Consider the following 15,386-nt stretch of genomic DNA (forward strand, 5'->3'; position numbering starts at 1 on the left):
TCAGACTGCTCAGGCACAGGGACCTCGGGGCTGCCAGGTGACTTGCCCGTCCCCAAAGACAGGAGGGCAGCCAGGGCAGAGGCAGGAGCCAAAGTGCCTCTTTTCAGTCCAAGGTGCCCAACTCCTCCTGCCCTGGGGAGCCTCCAGCCACCAGCCCCTCAGGGCTCAGCACCCACCTCACCCCACTGCATGCCTGGCACCCACGGCAGCGCTCTCCATGGGCACCCCCCACTGCACTGCGGGCCCAGCCACCACCACAGCCCCTCTTGCAGAGCATCCCATTCTCATGGATGGCATCCAGCTCCGTGCCAAAATCCTGCCTGCATCACCTTCCCTGTGCCAAAATCCTGCTTGCTCGCCCAGCACCCTGGGGTCATGCAGGGTAGGGAGTGCAGCAGGCACCCAGGAGGGATGACAAGCTGAGGGGACCAGCTGGGGACGCAGAGCAAAGGGAGGAGGGGGCAATGGGACAGTGCTGCAGAAAGCTTTCCTGGTGTCCCAAAAGCCAGGCTGGAAAGGGCTGGCATTACCCCAGGTGTGCAAAAGGGGAACAGTGGCAAGTTGTGGGTAGAGATCACACTCACATCAGCTATGGAAGCTGGGCACCAAGACACTGCCAGGGATGCAGGAGGAAGCCACAAGAGTGATGTGGAGACCCTGACAGAGAGGGACTTACAGAGCTGAGGTCACCTGGCTAATAAAGAAGCCAAAGGGGTTGGAGGAGAGGGCAGAGGCCCCATTTTCATGGGAGGTGGCGGCAAAACCAGCAGCTGAGGTCTGAGCCATACATTTGGCTCAGGAACTGGGAACGCCTGTGCCCCTTGAAGTTTCCCGGAACCCTTGCAGGAAATTCCCTGGCACAGAGCAGAGGCACGGGAGGGAGAGCCCTGGCTGCCCCGCTGTGCTGCCCGTTTGTCACCATCACCAACAGCCTGTTCGGGTTTCCTGGCAGGTTGGCTTTGACAGCGTGACCCACAGACACCAGCCAAGCCACAGCCTGTCCCCACAGCCTGTCCCCGCTCTCCGGGGGAACGTCGAGGTGCTGGGCTTCCCCGTCCCACAGCACTAGATGGTGCTGCAATACAGCAAGACTGCGCGGACCGCACAGCATCCGCACAGCCACACGGCCGAGCGGGGAGGAGGCTGGCTTGGGTCCCCTGCGCTGGCCAGGCACCCCAGGAGAGCCCCCGAGGGCCAGCTTGGGCCGGTCACCCCGTGCCACGTGGGCTGGGAGGTCACTCGGGATGGGACGTGCCACCAGCTCTACCCCAGGAAAGGAGTAGCCCTTGCACTGGGTTGCACGTGCCAAGACCCCTGCCAGCCCAGAGCCGATGGGGACACCGAGGGACACATGCTAGGACTAGGGCTGCTCCTGCTGCGGGGTGAGGTGTCCCAGCATCTCCCGCAGGCGTCGACACCTCTGTGCCTCGTGCCTACCTTCATCCTGTCCAGCCCCACCGCTGCCAAGCCAGGGGATGCACAAGAAGCCCCAGCGCCCCGGCTAGCAGCCTGGCGGGGCTCCCCACAGCCAAACGCAACCCCAGCCCTCGCTGGGGACCAGCCTACTCTGTGGGGTGCCCCAAAGCCACCCCAAGGTGCAGCATGGAGAGCAGGGAACAGGAGTCCTAAGTGCCTTGCGTTTGCCCCTTCCCACAGCAGAGCCCCACAGCCCCGCTCCTGCCCACTGTTGATCCCCCAGGACGTCGCCCCGGAGCTGCAGCCTTGATCCCAGTCAGACCCAGGGACAGGCCTTCGTGCTGGGGGCATCCCCAGGGAAGCAGAACACCCTCGCCTTGGGGGGTAAGCAGGGATACGGGGGATTTGCCAACTGCCAAGTCAGGGTCCAGGCCCAGAGCTGCCCCAGCTCACCGAGGGGGACACGCAGCAGCCAGGGACAGGGCAGGAACTAGATCTCCCACATCTGTTCTTCACCATGGGCTGGCACCAGATTGTCTTCAGGGCAAGTACACGAACCTCCCTGCGACATTTAGGAGGTTCACCTTTGCTACATGGGATGAGCCAAGACTTCCCCAGCCCGTTCCCAAGGGGTCAGCTCCCCTTGAGCTGGATGGCAATTGCCTTGCCAGAGGAACAGCTCTTTGTGTCTTTTCCAACAGCAACACCCCAAAAGCGCTTCTGTTTGTGATCTTGAGGAGTTGTGCCTGGAAGGCAGTTTCACTCATCAGACTCTTAAGTAGAGGCCAATTATTTGCCCAGACACAAACTGCACCAGTAACCCCAAGCCCGTGTCTAGTTTGGAGTCCAAGTCCTGTGCTCCCCACAGGCAGGTTCTCCATCAAGCCCTCAAGGTGCTCCAAATTTCATTAAGGTTGTCAAGATGCAACGAGAGTTTTGGATAAGACAGTGAAAGCTACAGCTGGTGCAGGACAAGCTTGAGCCGATGAAACAGGTCCTAACCTACTATGGGCAGGAGATAGGGCTGCTGGTCCAGATCCAGTCTAGTTGCCCACAGGGCATGGGCTCAGTCCCACCGGTTCTTTTGGCTGTGAACTTTGGTAGCACAGCTCCACTGGTGTGTTGCATGTCAGACCAACCACGTAGAAGCTGCTCTCGATTCACCAGGTTGTTCAGCCACACGCAGGACACCGTTGCTCCAGCCAAGGTCCAGCCACAGCAGAGTCCTTTGGGAAGGGCTGCACTTGGTCCAAGTGGCAACCTGTACACACCAGCACGCCCAAGTCCTTCCAGGCTCATACAGAGCATCCTGCAGCTCTCCTGACATTTATCTACACCTGGAGCTACCTTGCAGTGTCTTCAGCAGTCTGCAGCCAGCTAGCACACCCCAGAACAGTTTCAGCCATTTGCCTCCATCATCCCCAGGACCAGCATGATCAGCATTCCAGCCAGGATTCAAACCACCCATGACCATGGGTCACATCTGCAGGCAAGGGGCAGCATGAGCAGTACCTCAGCTCTGCAGGTTACAGCTGAGCATGTGACCTGTGCTCTAGTCGAGGGACCCAGCACCATGCCTGAAGACACACAACAGCCACGTGCTCTTCACCTCCAGTCCTGCATGTCAGTCCCCTACGGCACCTGGCTCTGGCCACTGGGCAGCACTGAAGATCCTCCTCCGCACACCAGAGGCAAGGGAGACTCCCCAGGTCCCAGTGGGCAGCCCCTGGCACCTGGCTGGCCCACCAGGGAGGCCATGTCCAAGATCCTCAAAGGTGCCTTCAGTCAGCACAAGTCCTGCAAGCCCTCTCATGCCAAGGAAGAGCTGCTGCTCCTGGTCCCCATCCCAAGGCATCATCCAGGTGAGCAATCCCTGTAACATTTTGAATCCACCCAGAAGATCCTGTGTGGCACTGAGCACCAAGTCAGATGAAGAACCCCCTCCCTGCCAAGCCCTTACAGACAGGAGACTCACCACGGATACCACACCGCACCGAGGGCCTTTATACCCCTCGGGGAGGTGTGGTTGCCCCTGATTGGCCAGACCAGCAGACAGGTGGCAGCTCCGGATTGGCTCAGAGCAACCTCCCTCACCCTGTGATTGGTGAGCTGCTGCCACAGGGGTGAGGCTGCAGCCCCCAGGTGGCAGCACGCGGTTGGCTGGGGGAGAAGAGCCAGGTGGCAGACCAGGATTGGTCAGGCCTGGATGTTGCTTGATTGTGGTTGGTGGAGGCAGCACGAGGGCGGGACGGACCGGTGGCAGTGTGCGATTGGCTGACAGGCTGTGCCGGTGTGTGGGGATTGGCTGGGGCTGGGCGGCAGGGCAGTGGGGCTGGGCCGGGGCTCCCTGGGGTGGTCGGTGCACTGAGCTGTGCCCAGCCTCAGCCCCCAGGGCCGGGGCAGAACAGGGGCACGGGGGCGGCGGGGGCTGCCAGACCCACCGGGACGGGGGAGGGGCCAGGCGCAGAAGGCAGGGCGCAGGAACACTGGGGCTGCTGGTGGCAGGGGAGCGGGCCTTGCCCTCTCCATCGCAGCACTCACAGGGCTCATGGCAACCGGGTAAGGACCAGGAGCCGTGGGGCTGGGGACACCTCCAGTTCTACCCCACACCCTGCATCCCAGACCAGAGGACCCTACTACCGAAGACCCCCAGGTCTGGGGGGGCTGCAGGACATAGGACTCTGCAGTGGGGGGGGGCAACAAGGCCACTGCTCCCCCAAAAATCTCTCCCCAAGGAGCCTCGTGCCAGCTGTGCATGCAGTGTCCCCATGTTTTGGTGACACGCAGAGCCCGCTCTCGCCTGCTCCTTAGCTGCAGAAACTTATTTAATAATTGGCCTCGCAAATCCACAAATGCCAGCTCGAACTGCACGTGGTCCGAGCCCATTGCAGTACATAAGTTGCGCGCAGGGCAGCCACAGCGAGGGCACAGGGACGGCTCCTGGTGCTGCATGATGAAGCACTGCCCAGCAGCACGGTGACATTCGGCAACACCGTTTGCCACATGCTGCCATATCCCATCAGGGACATCAGGGCACCTGCTCATCAAATCTAGCACTGGCCTCCACCCCTTCCGCGAGCACCCCATCACCCATGCAGGTTGGACAGGACCCCTGGCATCGAGGCAGTAAATCTGATAAGCTATCAGCTAGCACCATGATTAGTTGGATAATTAAGGACAAGGAGCCAGATTTTGAGCTTATTTGCCACCAGTGTAAACAGAGTAAGTGACCTGACTGCTCCTGGGGATCAGGAGCTGTGACCCTCATAGCCAGCACATTAACCGCACAATTTCTTTTTTTTTAAAAAAAAGGGGTACAATAATAATAATCCCCAGCATCTTAATGCTTAACTGCTGGGATTCAGCATCAGAGGAGGAAATGAGACCATCTGGTAAGGCTTCGGCACAGCCTGGGTCAATAGGGAAAGGGGACTCGCTGGAGCCTGGGTGAGGGTTTGGGAAGCACGGACACAAGGCAGGCTCCTGCAAATGGGTCTCCACGCACCTGGCAGAGCAGGCTAAGCTTTTCTGAGCTCCAATACCCTGGAGGAGGGAGGAAAAATGAGTCGGAGGAAGGTCAGAAGCAAAGCACCAGAGGTCTAAGCTAAGTTAACAGCATTTTTGGTTTGGTTAAAGCAGATAAATCCCAACCTACCTCCTGGGGTCCCACCACCAAACCTCTGCTAACTTGGCACCCCAGAAACCAACTGCTAGGCAGCTGGCGCAGGCTGGAGCATCCCTCAGGGACCTGCTCTGGCTGAATTCAGTCCCTGCTGAACACCATCCCCTCCAGCACACACACCCTACCCCACAGCCAGCGATGCTGTAAACAAGCCCTGTGCTGCCCTCAGCTCAAAGGGTGGGCGAGGATTCACACGGCCTCGGCACCCACCCACAGCACTTTCCAAGGAGGAATTCTGGGGCATGGGTTTCTCACCCCCACTGGACCAGCCAAACGCAACACCAGAGTCCGATTGTAGAGGGACTGCCAGGTGGCTGAGCACCCCATACCACACACCCTGGGGCTCACTTTCATTTATTCTCTATCTCCAAGGGTTTCCCAGTCCAAGCTGCCCCTGCCCATTCCCAAGAGCAGCCAGACCATGCGGGACCATGCAGAGGCCATGCCAGGGGCACAGCACCATCCTGCCCATGCCAGCTGGGACCACAGCCCCAGACCCTCCCCATCAGTACCCTGCACCCCTCTACCCTCTCTCCAACTCTCTTCCCAGCCCAAATCCAAAGCAAAGAAAGAAACGAAGGAAAGAAAGAAAAAAAACAAAAAAACAAAAAAAAAATTAAAACTAAAACAAAAAGCAGCAGTTGGGAGGCAGCCTTGTTAGGACAACTCAGCAAAATAAAATTCCGGTTTATTGTTGGACAACATTGTTTCACACATACATCAAACAGGCCAAAAAAAGAAAAAATAAAAATAAACAGCAACTTCATAGACAGAAAAAAAAAAAAAAAAAAAAGAAAACCTTTTTATCTTTGGCCTTGCCACCTCATACAAACCACGATCTATGGTACAGCTAAAGTACATACACAAAAAAAGTTACTGGAATGCTCAGAATAAGATTGTAAATATTTTTTTTTGCATTTTTGTCTTTTTTTTTTAATTTTTTTTACAAGGTTTTGTTTTATTCTCCTTTGAGATAATGGTTTGGGCCTGGTCACACCACAAGTAAAGTCAGAGATAGGTAACAAGAGAGATATACACTTCAAAGCCCCCCTTTTGGTCAATCCGAGATCACTTAAAAATGGCGGACCTCCTAACAATATGTACAAAAATATAAAATGTAAATAAAAAATACAAACAAATTCTCCTTTAAAGTACTTTTAAGAAAGAAAGCAGGGCCTTGAAGTTTTGGTGCTTGGGGGGGAGGGGGTCTGTGTGGGCAAGGGTGGGGGGTTTCTCTCCCCGCTAACGGGCGAATAGTTTTGTATGTTCGTTGAGTGGCAGCGCCGCGCTGGGGGGCCGGGGATGGGATTCACTCTACTTGGTGAGGATGACCACGGCGGAGGGGGAGGAAGGGTGTGTGTCTGTGTGTGGGGAGGGCGTTTCAACGGGAGGGAAGGGGGGGGGGTCCCAAGGGTGAAGAGGACGCGCTGGCCTTTTTTGTTGGTTTGTTTTCCTCCTTATTTTAAAAAAAAAAAAATAATAATAATTTGCTGCCTAGTCATCTTCATCGGTTTTCTGCTTCTTAGGATCGACGTCGTCATCCTGGGGGGAAAGCAAAGCTGTCAGGAGCAGAGACAGGCAGCAGGACTGCTGACAGCCACACCAAGTGAGGCAGGAGAGGGTTCTGGGTCCCCCTCCCCCACTGGTACAAGAGCAGAGCAACACAAGTGTTTCCCTCCCACAAAGTTCTCTCTTGCAGCCAGCTCCAGGAGCCCCCGAGCATCCCTGGCCTGGCCTGCCATGAGCACCCTGGGGCTCCCCAACCTGGGGCCAGTGGCTTTGCACTGCCAGAGCAGACACCCCGTTAACCAGGCCAGCGTATAAACAGAACTGGGCCATGTCCCCAGAGCAGCACGGGGAGCACGCAGGCAGGGCGCTCCAGCCCGAGCCCAGCCCAGCCTCTCTGGCCCCACTGACACTCCCCTCCCCAAGCTCGCTGGCAACACGGGTAGCTCTGAGGGGCTGGTTGCTCTCCCTACCTCATCATCCTCAGCTGCCCGTTTGCCTGTGGCTCCCTCAGCTTCATCATCTTCATCACCATCCTCTTCCTCACCTGCATGGAGAAGGGGAGGAAGTGAGACCCTCTCAGAGCATTACAGCACCATGTACCTCCCCCTCTGGGTTTAATTCTGGCTCAGAGCCACACTGCGATGTCCAGTGTCCCATCTCCCCAGCTAGCACAGCCCCTGCTGAGGGCAGCAGCTGCCCAAGGACATGGGGGCATGTGCAGCATCCCCCAACTGACCTGACCCACCAAAGGGGGAAATTAAGAATTGGCAGCACTAAGTCTGGCTCACACATCTGTAGTGCAGGCAATGGGACAGCAAAACCAGCACCTACCATGAGCACCAAAATCATTGCCAAAGGGGGGGGGGGGGGCGCGGCATGGGAGAACAACCAAAAGGAAAAAACTCTTTCTAGCAGTTGCTCCGCCTAACTGCTCCAGATTACTTCTGCTTCCCTTCGCTGCTATTAGTCCATCTTTAATGAGTTAAGAGAGCCAGAACGCATTAGTTCTGAGTCAGAACACTTTCTAATTACCAGAACGGCAAACAAATGCTACCAACTTATCTTACAGCCAGAGGAGGATGAGCAGAGAGCTCTGGGCTCTGACCCACTTTGAGTTCAAATAGGCCAGTGGATCAGAACAACCGAGTCTATCACCTTCGGCCACTTTTGGTAGGTTGGGGGTAAGACCAGAGGCAGAACCACCTCTTGGCTGTGGTGACAAGCCTCCTGTTACACAAGACCCTACTGAAACTCAAGAGCGTTAAGGCCAGTAAGCTGGCTTTAAACCACTGCCATGAGCCACATGCATGGACAGCCGGGGGGGATTAAGGTCAGCCCATCCTCCCCTACCCAGCGTGTGCCCAGCTGCAGCATGGCCCATGCAGCAAGAAGGGCCAAGATTAGCTCCCAGCGGTAGATCAACACCCCAGCAGCTATCACATGCATCGGGCCGGCCGGCCAGTCAGGTGACAGTGCCAAGCTGATTGGGAGCATTTTTAGTTCTTTGAGCTGCTTTAAGCAAAGCAAATAATGAGATGGGATGGGGAGAAGGGCAAGAAAACTACACCCTCAAGCTCCCCTTTGCTGTCATATTCCAGGATGGAGTTTGGCTGCAAGTGTTGGGGGAAAAAAAGCTGATGCAAGCTGCACCCGCTGCCTTTAAATCTCTCTCCTGCAGCTTTCAGCTGCTCAGGTGCAGTTCTCAGGCAAGGATCACCCGAGGGCAGCAGGCACAGACAGACAAAGCCTGTGCAGGATCCCAGTGAGGCGTTCACACCTCCAAGCACCGTGTGCCGTATCGTGCCTGCACTCGGTGAGCTGGGAAGAGCGGGGCTGGGCACTGGGGGACCGAAGAAATCTCCCTCGGCTTTTCACAGCAGTATCCAAGCAACACTTCTACCCCACACACATAGGCCTGCGGCACATACCTTCCCCTCTGGCCCAACAGGAGCAGGGAGAGGCAAGTGTTCTCCCCCTCTTCCACCCCAAAGCAGGGCTGGAGGTAGATGGACCCAGGACAGCACTGTGCTCTGTCCCCAGGGGTTTAAAATCTCAAGTATGAAGAGGGCCACAATTCCCGGTATTTTCTAGCGAACCAGTTCACTAGGGTGCTGCAGACAGCAGGCTGCTGACAGCAGTGCTACCCCGCAGAGGCAGCCTTCCCTGCTTACCACTGCACACCAGCCTAATGGTCATTAAAATTTCCTGCCCTGTCCCCATCTCCCAAAACTAACCAACAGGTTAGTAGGTCAGCACGTAAACCGACAATTCACAGGGGATTAACCTAGTAACAGCTAATCAAGGGCCCTGAGTTCATTTCAGCATAACAAGAATGGTTTTCTCCAAACCTTAACGAGCAATAAAAATAAACAATGTTATTCATCCAAGCAGATCTTGGGGAAAAAAAAAAATCATAGCAGCAAGGGTGAGAAGCGATTCGGCAAGTCACTGCTGGATTTCTGGTCGCTGCTGCCAAAACCCACTTCCAGGCTGGGTCAGGCCAGAAAACAGGGGAGGGCAGGGAGGCACAGGACACCGTAGACTGGGAAGGTTCAAAGCAAGACTGTCTGTTCCCATTGGAGGGGTGGGGAAGGGCCACAGGTTCTTCTGCCTGACCTCCACACAGCATCCAAGCCAGGAAAGGGCTGGGAGAGGGGACCACCATCAGCCTCTCAGCATGCTGCTGCATGAATGAGGATGGTGACCCATGCTCTGTGCCCGGGCCAAAGCACAGCCATACAGGGCTGTCCCTGGCCCACTGGCCGGCACTCATGTCTGCAGCACCCGTTGTAATCACAGAGTCAAGGGCAGGTTTTACTACTCGCACGGAAGGGCTAATGCGCTTATTCAGCGCCGCGGTACAGTGCCGTCTGGCCGGAGGGAAGGAAGGAATCTGCCCTCAACCTGCTGGAAGGGATTCAAGGCTGACTTCACTCTCAGCACTGGTGGCCCGGGTGAACAAGGAAAGACTGAGCCTGGCTGGCAAAGGCTGCCTGGACGCAGCCACGAGGGGGAGATGCTGCTCGCTGCTCTCCTCTGCTTGCCGGGGGTCTGCTGTCCAGGGCAGGACACAGCCACGGGGTGGGGGGAACAAAGAAAGTTACCATCACCCTCTTCCTCCTCGTCCTCTTCCTCACCACCTTCCTCTTCCTCTTCGTCTACTTCGTTGTCAGCCTCCTGCTCTCCATTTTCCTCGTTCTCCTTGGCAAGACAAAACATCACTTAAAAAAATGCACTGGGGAAGGGAGAAGGGGGAAGAATGTTCAGCAGAAGTGCGCATCCCCACCTTTTCTGCCTAAAGCAAAGCACCAGCCCACCAGGCGCGCGTCCCGCTTCCTGCCTGCCTCCACACGATGCAGACAGCCCAGGCACGAAGCATCAAGTCTAAAGTAACCTGGGGCTGCAGCTTGGAGGCCAAGACAAAGACTGCAAAATGCTCTTGTGACACACTGAAACGTAGTAGAGTGAATTTCCCCCAGCATGTTAAAAATAAGAAACCAACTGGTCTACCCGTACACAATGTGTTTCCCCGCTTAACTGACTAACACTATAAAGCTAGGGTTGTGTACTGGGGGTTTTTTCTCTCCCTTTCTAGTGTGCCTAGGGAAGAGGTGGCACTGGACACAACCTCACACATTTTTGGGGGAGGGGATCCGAACTCAGCCCCTCCTTTCTGCACACACATGAACTGCCCACAGGCTCGGGAGTATCTGTCGACCCTGAAGTTCCAAAGGCTTCAGGGCTCTACACAGCACAGCGCTGCCATTTGGAGGGGTTCCCTCTCAGCAGAGCTGGGGGCAAGCTTGCATCAAAAGCAAGAATGAAAACAAAAAGGCATTGGTGTAAGGGCTGCTTCTCCCTGCAGATTGTAGCCATACTCACAGCATTGCCGTTGGCCGGTGCATCTCTGCCATTTTCTGTTTCTTCAACAACTTCCTTCTTCTCTTTTAGATCCTGGAAGGAGCAGAAAAGCAGAGAAGTCACCCCGATTCCAGGTGCCTGGTTCAGAGAAGCTGCAGATCAGGTGTGAAAAACACAAGGCTGAGAGAGCGCGGGAGCTGGTTTCTCTTCACACCCATTTGCTCTGCAATTTGGTCGCCACGTTCTGGCTCCTCCTTGGGAACAGGAGAGCGTGGGGGTGAATCTCAATCCAAGTTAGCCTTGCCAGAGAGCAGCTATCTAAAAGAGACTGCTCTGTTTCACCTCTGAGCTCCCAAACACACAGAGCTGGCCGCCTGCATATGCTCAACAGCAGCAGAGCTGGCTGATTGCCCATCTTAGCACAGTCCACGCAAGCTCCTGCAACACCATGGAGAGCCGGCAGCCCTGTCCAACGTACGGGCTCCACCGCCCCAGTGCTGCAGATTGCCACGGCTGCTCCGTACCTTTGCAGCAGGAACAAATCCCAGGGACTCACTAGTAGAGACTGCAGTCTCTGCCCTGCCTGGGGAAAATCATAGGGCAAGTATTATACGCCTGGTCTTTCTCGCAGCAGCAGAGAGGAGACGCCAGTATCCAGCTCACAGCTTCAAGTGTAACAGGATGGGGTGGGGAAGAAGTCTATTTTTACACTGCTCCAAGAGCAGTGCCTGGCTAGTTTGGTTCAAGTCTCCACTGCAAGCAGAGTGAAAGGAGAGCGGGAGCTTTTGTGTTTTTGCTGTTGATCACTGTCAAAATGTCATGCCAAGTTGCTCAGCAAACAGGCTGAGAGGATCCAACTTTATGTTCCCGCATAAAGAACACTTGGATTTAACACTGGCATCTCTGCTTGCATCCTCCTCCCCTTCTGTTCCTCCATCAGCTGGAGCGAGATCCTTCAGCACAAGAAGCGTTACCCCAGCCAAGGAAAGCAGAGAGGCCCTTCCCCAGGGCCAGCAGTACAGCCACACAGGCAACTTCAGCAGCGACCACGAGGTGTTTGAAAGTTGCCTGGCAGCTCCCTACTTTGCTGCAGCAGCAAGCGGCTTTGCCCCTCTCCTGCCTCGCCCTTTGCAGCTGCCTTGCAGCCCACGGGCACCTTCACTCCCCCCTGAGCCACCATCCCTTCCTTATGGAACATCGACAGGTAAGAGCACAGCCCTGGCTCTGCTTGCATGACTGCTGCTCCATTTTGGCAGGGTTTGTACTACCCTGTAGGCTGCTTAGGAGGGACAGCACACTGGTTTTAGACCACCAGGTTATTTAAATCACTCAGACCCAGATGGAGACACACAAATGCTGTTACTGGAGGCAGCCAGAGGAAAGACTTCTTTGGAAGCAAGCTCAGGGGCAACTACACCTGTTGGTCAAACCCCACCTGATCAAATCAGCATCCTAGGAGTCTGTAGTAAAACAGAAACTCAAACTCCTGCCTCCTCCTGCTGCTTACATTTGAATCCCAGGCCATCTCCTCCATGCTACCCAAGTCCACCGGTTTTGTTTTAGACTATCAGTGATTACAGTCCCCCTGTTCCCCAGGGGCTGATCACAACCATTTAACCTCTCGCACATCACTGCACTGCTATGTTCTGCAGCCACTGCCTCACATCAGGCACACAGGTGTGAAGAGGACAAAGCATTTCCCAAGCTAAATACAAAACAAATCAAGCAGTCAATAGTTTCCACATCTCACTATTCCCGATGGTTTTTTTTTGGGGGGGGGGGGGGGATGGAAGCACTGTGCACAAAACATAAGCAATTCTCCTGGTGAAGGAACAACCCCTTCTTGGGGATTTTAGCTGGACAAATCTCCAGCCCTGACCTTTCCCACACCACTGAAGACACTCTCAGTTTAACAACCAACAGGATGCCAGTTTGTGCTAGCAAGAGTTGCGTAGAGGACCACAGCTTCTCCCTTTCCCCAGGGCCAGTCCAATACAAACAGACAGCTGTGCACAGCAGCCTCCAATCCAGGAGTCTGTGCAGCAGGACTGCCTGAGCTCCGAAGCTTGACAGAGCCTGTAATTACAGGTGTGGCGAGGCTGTTTCTCCATAAAATAGCAAAGGCATTCAGTCATACACCAGCTGCCCGGGAAGCTCTACCTTCGGCCCTGCTCTACTCGCGGGGCGTGAGCACCGGCAACTGCCCCTGCAGCCGCGGCAGAGGGCAGGATCCCGGCGAAAAGGGCCGGGAGCCCCCTGCCCCGCTGCCTACCCACCGGGCGGGCGGAGGAGCCGCCGCCGCAGCCCGCGCCTCCGGCCGGCAGGGGGCCCCCCCGCGCCGCCACGCGCCCCGCCGCCGTTCAAACCGCGCGCCACTCTGCGCGCCCCGCTCATTGGCCGCCCGCCAGCGCGCCGGGCCGGCGCCCCGCTGCCTGCCGGGAAGTGTAGTGCCGGCGGGGGCGGCGCGGCGGACTCCGGCTCCCAGGGGGCGGCGCGGGAAGGGCCGCACGTGGTGGGCGCCCCGCGGCACGGCGGCGGCCGGGGGCGGCGCTCGGCGCGCAGCAGCCGCCCGGGCGGGGCGGGACCCCCCCTCCCCGCCTCCCGGGAGCGCTCCGGACGGCAAGGCGGGACGAGGGCGAACGGTCCCGGTGGCTCTGCGCTTCACGCACAGGCCCCGCCGCCACCGGGTCTGGGGGAGGTGGGAGGGTCACCTTGCCGCCGTGCGTGCCTACACCCGCCCCGCAGCACGGACACCCCCCCACCCCCCCCCCCCGTTCCCTCCGGGAGGGCGAGCCAGGGACGAGGTCCCCTTCCCCCACGCCGTAAAGGGCAGGGGAAGGTTAACGGCAAACTTGGCCCCGTTCCCCCGGGGAGGGACGGGGATCGAGCCGCTTTCCCGGCTCCAGGAGAGCCGGAGGCAGCGGGGACCGAGCCGCGGCCCCGGAGCGGAGGCAGGGCAGGCAGAGATGAGCGGGCGGGGGGGGGGGGGGGGGGGAGGCTGCGGGAGCGGGAAACAGAAGTGAAATCGAAATCTGCCAGAAACGGTGTTTGTTAGCTGTTTTTTTGTAAACCCTCCTCCCTGTCGGGTATTTTTTTCCTCCAGCCCCGCTTCCCCCGGGAGCGGCACGACCCGGTACCGGCCGGGGCGCTGAGTGAGGCGGCCCCCGGGCACGGCCGCCCCATCTATCCGCCGCCACCTTCCCACGCACCCGGCCCGACTCGAGTCCCCCCGCAACTTTCGCGGCCCCGGGCTCAACGGGGCGCATCGCCACCCTCGGCCCGGGGCGGCGCGCAGCCCGCCCGGGTGCCCGGCGCCCCCGGGGGACGCTCCGCCGCGGCTCGCAGACAAAGGCAGGCGCCGGGAGCCGCAGCGGGGACTCCCGGGAGAGCCTCTCCTGGCCGGTACCGGCGCTCCCCATCACCCCTCGACACCGACTCGCAAAGTTACCCCGATGCGAGGAGCTCGGCCTGGGGCCGGAGCCCCCAGCCGCGCCGCCCCAGCGCACCCGGGGCGGCTGCCCACACCGGGGCAACTCCGAAAATAGCAACTGCCCCCCCCCCCCGCCCCGAGGCAGCTCCGGTGCAGCCCTCTGCACCCCCCGCCTCCGGGGGCGACTCCGAAATAGCAACCCCAACCCCCCCATCCGGGGCAGCCCCGACATAGCAACTGAGCCCCCCCTTCCGGGGGGAGGGGGGGGGCAACTCCGAAATAGCAACTGCCTCCCCCCCCCCCCGGGGGGGCTAACACCGACACAGCAATTGCCCCCCCCGCCCCGCATCAACCGGGTGCAACTCCAAAATAGCAACCGCCACCCCCCTCCTTTTTCGGGAGTAACTCCACAACAGTCACTGCCCCCCCCAACCCTCCGGTGCATGTTCCGGAGCGCTCCCCCCGCCCCCCGGCTTCCCCCCCCTTCCCCGCAAGGACAGGGCTGAGCGGGACCCAAGTTTGACGGGGCTGTCAAGCTCCCGCAGCGGATTGAATGAGGCGAGCGCTGCCCGCCGCCGCCATCCCCCCGCCACAGACGGATGCCGAGGAGCAATCATGCTTCCCGCTCCCCCGCCCCCCCCACCCGCCGCCCCCCCCGCCCAAGTCCCCGAGCCCCTACGCGGCGGGACGGCCCCGTAGCCGGCGCTGCTGCTGCTGTCCCCGGGAAGGCGGGAGGGAGCGGGCCGCGGAGCCCGGCGCGGCTCGCAGCACCGGCGAGGGCGGCGAGCACGTTTCCCGCACGCTGTAGACAAAGAAACGGCGCAGGCAGCTCCGCAAGACGAGCGCGTAGCGGCGGCCCCGCACCGAGCCCCACCGCGAACTTCAACCGAGGGGCGGACGGACCAGCATGAAGACGGGGAAGGATGAAAGGGATGTAAAAAAATAATTTAAAAAAAGGACAAAGATAAAAAAACCGAAAAAAAAATCTCGGGGAAAAAAAAAAACACGGCAGAAAAAAACCGGGGGGCGAGGCGCGGGGCGACGGCTCACCTTGGCGGAGATCTCGGCGCTGGTGTCCACGGCCGCGTCGGACATGGCGGGGGCGTGCGGGGCTGTGGCGGGGCTGTGGCGGCGCGGGCGGCGGCGCGGGCAGAACAATGCCAAGATGGCTTTGCGCGAGCCAGTGGGGACTCACGCGGCGCCACGGGCCCTCTTATAGAGCCGGGGGCGGTGCGCGCGCTGCCCCGCGCCGCGCCCATTGGCCGCGCGCGCCCCGACCGCCGGCGCCCATTGGCCGCGGCGCAAACAATGGGCACGGCCGCTTAAAGCGGCAGGCGTCGGCGCCGCCGCCACTGCGGCGATGAGTTCGGGCCCGGTCTCAGCGTGGGCGAGGCGCGAGGCGGTGGGCGGCAGAGCCCCGCCCCCTTTCCTTCCCCTCCCTCGCGCTGCCTCCGCCCCCGCCGCCCCCGCCCCGCCCCGTGAGGCGGC

The 15,386-nt window shown here is 58.8% G+C and overlaps 1 protein-coding gene across 4 annotated transcripts; it reads right to left on the reverse strand.

Moving 5' to 3' along the window:
• Positions 1 to 5,752: 5,752 nt before the first annotated feature.
• PTMA (prothymosin alpha) lies at positions 5,753 to 15,105 on the reverse strand. Of its 4 annotated transcripts, none has more exons than XM_056358768.1 (5): positions 14,949 to 15,105; positions 10,490 to 10,561; positions 9,718 to 9,805; positions 7,078 to 7,151; positions 5,753 to 6,640 (listed from the first exon to the last, which is right to left on the reverse strand). In XM_056358768.1, exons 1-5 carry the CDS (start codon positions 14,991 to 14,993, stop codon positions 6,593 to 6,595), a joined length of 327 nt encoding a protein of 108 aa, XP_056214743.1. In that variant the 5' UTR covers positions 14,994 to 15,105; the 3' UTR covers positions 5,753 to 6,592. The 4 variants fall into 4 exon arrangements, with proteins under 4 accessions (XP_056214743.1, XP_056214741.1, XP_056214742.1 ...); XM_056358766.1 differs by having other exon boundaries at positions 9,712 to 9,805; XM_056358767.1 differs by having other exon boundaries at positions 9,718 to 9,808.
• Positions 15,106 to 15,386: the final 281 nt, after the last annotated feature.

The sequence above is a fragment of the Falco biarmicus genome, chromosome 13 (assembly GCF_023638135.1).
Source record: "Falco biarmicus isolate bFalBia1 chromosome 13, bFalBia1.pri, whole genome shotgun sequence".
In the NCBI taxonomy this organism is placed as follows: Eukaryota; Metazoa; Chordata; class Aves; order Falconiformes; family Falconidae; genus Falco; species Falco biarmicus.

Excerpts from the sequence above, each read along its gene's own strand:
- PTMA (XM_056358765.1), bottom strand. The coding sequence starts at position 14,993 with ATGTCCGACGCGGCCGTGGACACCAGCGCCGAGATCTCCGCCAAG. Across the intron at positions 9,809-10,489 it reads CACCGGCCAACGGCAATGCT|GAGAACGAGGAAAATGGAGA; the intron begins GTGAGTATGGCT and ends TGTCTTGCCAAG. Across the intron at positions 7,152-9,711 it reads CGAGGAGGAAGAGGGTGATG|GTGAGGAAGAGGATGGTGAT; the intron begins GTAACTTTCTTT and ends TTCTCCATGCAG.